Here is a 3,515-nt window from a genome sequence, read left to right as displayed (position 1 = left end):
TAAGCTTCAAAGAAAGAAAGAAAGTGACCCCAACAGGAGAGGAAACTAGAACCATCATTGAATGGAACACAAACATATTCCTCCAAGGGGCCAAAATCAATGAGTTGTGGATAAAATGAAATATAAACCGGAGGCAAATGTTTTTGGACAAAGGAGAGATGGTCTGAATGAATCAAAGTGGGGTACATCCAGAATGCAGGAAAGAGCAAGAAATTGCAGCTGGTAGAAAAGGCAGAAGGTGGGTAATGGGGAGTCCATGTTTTAGGGTTGACCCCATCTTTTGGGGTCTGGCTGGGAATTGGCTACCCAAGACGATACTTCCCAGCCTTTCAGCCATGTATCCCGCATTCCACATGGGATTTCTGCAGAGCTGGAGAACCCAATGATGAAACATCTCAGATCACTATTATCCTAGAAACTCAGGGCTGGTCTTCTGAGTACTCGTGAATCATTTCCTCCACCACCGCAAAGATAGCAGGGAATTCCCTCCAGGTGAACACAAGTGTCACATCTGGAGATATCAGATAAAGATCTGGAATTTGGGGAAGACCCTTTGAAGCTGCAAGATTTCTGTGAGTACCGTTCCATTCCAGCATTGAGAGAGACCCTTGGTTTTCTCGGTTGTAGAAATGCCCTTGGAAAGCTACTAGTTCTCAGCAAGAAGTCATGGCTTTGTGACTGGCCAGACAACTCGTCCAGGTTTAGGGAAACAGCCAAGTGAGCATTCTCAGGTAAGGATGCTGGACTGAGGATTGGGGAGAGTGAGTCCCGGCCTCCTGTCTTTCAGGGGAATCTGTGGGAGTGGGGTTTTGTGGAGCTGGAGTTGGACAGCTGGAAATGCATGTTGGGCTCCAGTGGGAAGGAATGATGCAAACAAAGAATGAAGCAGCAAGCCAGGGCACCTCTGGGTGGTCCCTGTCTGCTCCCAACACAGCAGGAGGAAGCTCTCACGCTCATTGCCAGGGGCTTCCCCTGTCTTCGGTGGGGGTAGAGGGTGGGGGACCTCCCAGCAAGCAGGGCCACTAAGCAAGCAGGGAGTGAGATAAGGACTCTGGAGAAGGAAGCAACAATCCAAACTACCACAGTCAGAATAATCCATTTTAAGTCTGAATGAGACTCCCCCAGTTTTTTGGGTCTTCATATCACCAGTACAGGAAGAGCTGGTGGGACCCCTTATGGATGCAGAAGGGCATGCTCTGGGCCAGGGATGTAGTCCATGAGTGAAAACATCTGTTCCAAAACGCCTGCCATCCACCACCTGCCAGCAAAGCCAGACCTCCTTCATGGATTGGCTAAACACTCCTTCCTCCAGCCCTCACACCAGCACAAATTAGTTACTAGACTAGAATTTAGCCAATATAGGCAAGAAGAACCCAAAACCTTCCTAATCAAATAGGGGAACCCGCATCCACCATATGTTTTTGCCTTAACCATTGGGTGCCTTGGGGAAGAGAACGAATGCCCACACCCTGGGATCAACCAGATTTATTTATCCATTTGTCACCCACTGCCTGATGTCTCCTGAATCCAGTCTCATCTTCCTTGATTTGGTGTTATCGATCTCTTCCTCTGTATGCATGCGTGCACACACACACACACACACACACACACACACACACACACACACACACACACACACAGCCCAGCTATAGGGCAGGAAGGCCCCAAATAATGTCTTGGAACAGAAGGGAAGGCTGACAACCAGGAGCACAGTGTGCAGCCCAAGGTCAGTGCTCTACTACTCTGCTCTGTCCATGGAGGAAGGACTCAGCTAGCTGTGCTTTGGGTGGCTGGGGCCTGACTCCGGCCCCGTCGCAGGGAGCTTCCGATCTGGTCCTTGAGGGCCTCGAGTTTCCGGGCAAGGTTTGGAACTGCAGGTCCACCTGAAAATCACAGGGATACTTTAGGTCTGCAATGGCACAGGCTCCTGATCCTTCCTACCTCCATCCGGACCCCCAGGTTCTCAGTTTGCTCTAGGGAGACTGCAGGCTGCCATCTTGCAAGGCCCTACTCCTCACCTAGGCTCTCAGATTTCTCAAGAGGAGGTCTCAGGCATTGGTATTGTCCCAACCCTGGCCTGCACTGGGAACTTCAACAGCTGGGCAGCTCCAGGAAGCAAATTCAGTCCCTTCCCAGCATGCACCCCATTGCAGAGGTGGGAGACTCAGAAGAAAGTGAGTTCTGACCCAAGATCCCAGGAAACTTCAGTTGGCCCTTTCCTCCGTCTTTTTACCTCTGGACACTGGCGGTGGATTCGGGGCCCTCATGGGCAGTGGGGGTGCGGAGGGTACCACCACCTCCTCCTCCTCAGTTAGCATCTCAGCCAGGACACGGGTCTGAATCCATTCGTTGTGACCCCTGGGGTTGGGAGAATGAGATGATGATGGGAGGGGAGCCCACAAGCCCCTATGTCTTGCCTTACCCAACCCTGTGCCCCAGAGCTGAGCCCACCTCTCTCGCTTGCACATGACAGGGCAAGGGTTAGCTGGGGGCACCAAGGGTGGTGGTCGAGCAGACAGAGACATGTGGCTCGGGGTCTTTGGGTCAGATTCCTGCAGGAGATATGACAGTCACATTGGGGAGCCTCAGCCAGACCTCTCCACATACGCACACCCTCCCCTGCTGTACCCACCCTCCAGGGCACCAAGTGCAGTTGTTGGTTGCATCTTTTGGGTACAGGAAGTGGCTGCAGCTGCTCTGGAGACCTTATGGACTGGAAGCATGTCTGCTTTGTGTCTGCATGCCCTGTGCCTTCACAGGCTAGCACAAAGCAACTCAGGGACAGTTACTAATGAAGAGGAAGTACACGGATGAGCACATGGAAAGACGAGTCCCATGTAAACAGGTGAACAAATGACTGGTGAGAGGGAAGATAGAAAGGGAGGGAGGGTGGAGGGAAGGTTGTAAGGGAGGAAGGGAAGGAGGAAGGAAGGAAGAAGAAAGAAAGAAAGAAAGAAAGAAAGAAAGAAAGAAAGAAAGAAAGAAAGAAAGAAAGAAAGAAAGAAAGAAAGAAAGAAAGAAAGAAAGGAAGGAAGGAAGGAAGGAAGGAAGGAAGGAAGGAAGGAAGGAAGGAAGGAAGGAGGAAGAAAGAAAGAACGAAAGAACGAAAGAAAGAAAGAAAGAAAGAAAGAAAGAAATAGGAAGGAAGAAAGAAAGAAATAAAATGTAAGAAAGAAAGAAAGAAAGAAAGAAAGGAAGGAAGGAAGGAAGGAAGGAAGGAAGGAAGGAAGGAAGGAAGGAAGAAAGAAAGAAAGAAAGAAAGAGAAAGAAAAAAGAAGAAAGAAAGAAAGAAAGAAAGAAAGAAAGAAGAAAGGAAGGAAGGAGGGGGAGGGAGAGAAGGAGGAAGGAATGAAAGGATGGAGGGAAGAAGGAAGGGGGAGGAAAGAGGAAAAGGGAAGGAAGAAAGATGGCTGGCCCAGGTTTGATCCCTGACTTTCCATATGGTCAACTAAGCCTGCCAGGAGTAATTTCTGAACTCAAAGGCAGAAGTAACCTAAGTGCTGCTGGATGTGACC

General features: G+C 49.8%; 1 protein-coding gene across 1 annotated transcript in view; it reads right to left on the bottom strand.

The window, feature by feature from the left end:
* Positions 1-1,767: 1,767 nt before the first annotated feature.
* Positions 1,768-3,515, bottom strand: part of KIF12 (kinesin family member 12) — an 11,314-nt gene continuing 9,566 nt past the window's right edge. Inside the window, exons 17-19 of the mRNA XM_049773799.1 lie at positions 2,452-2,552; positions 2,234-2,358; positions 1,768-1,883 (exon numbers count right to left, since the gene is read on the bottom strand). Of these exons, the coding sequence (XP_049629756.1) occupies positions 1,768-1,883; positions 2,234-2,358; positions 2,452-2,552 (342 nt within the window). The remainder of the gene's footprint in view (positions 1,884-2,233; positions 2,359-2,451; positions 2,553-3,515) is intronic.

Source organism: Suncus etruscus, chromosome 5 (genome assembly GCF_024139225.1).
Source record: "Suncus etruscus isolate mSunEtr1 chromosome 5, mSunEtr1.pri.cur, whole genome shotgun sequence".
NCBI classification, from domain to species: domain Eukaryota; kingdom Metazoa; phylum Chordata; class Mammalia; order Eulipotyphla; family Soricidae; genus Suncus; species Suncus etruscus.
This window is presented reverse-complemented; position numbering and strand designations above follow the sequence as displayed.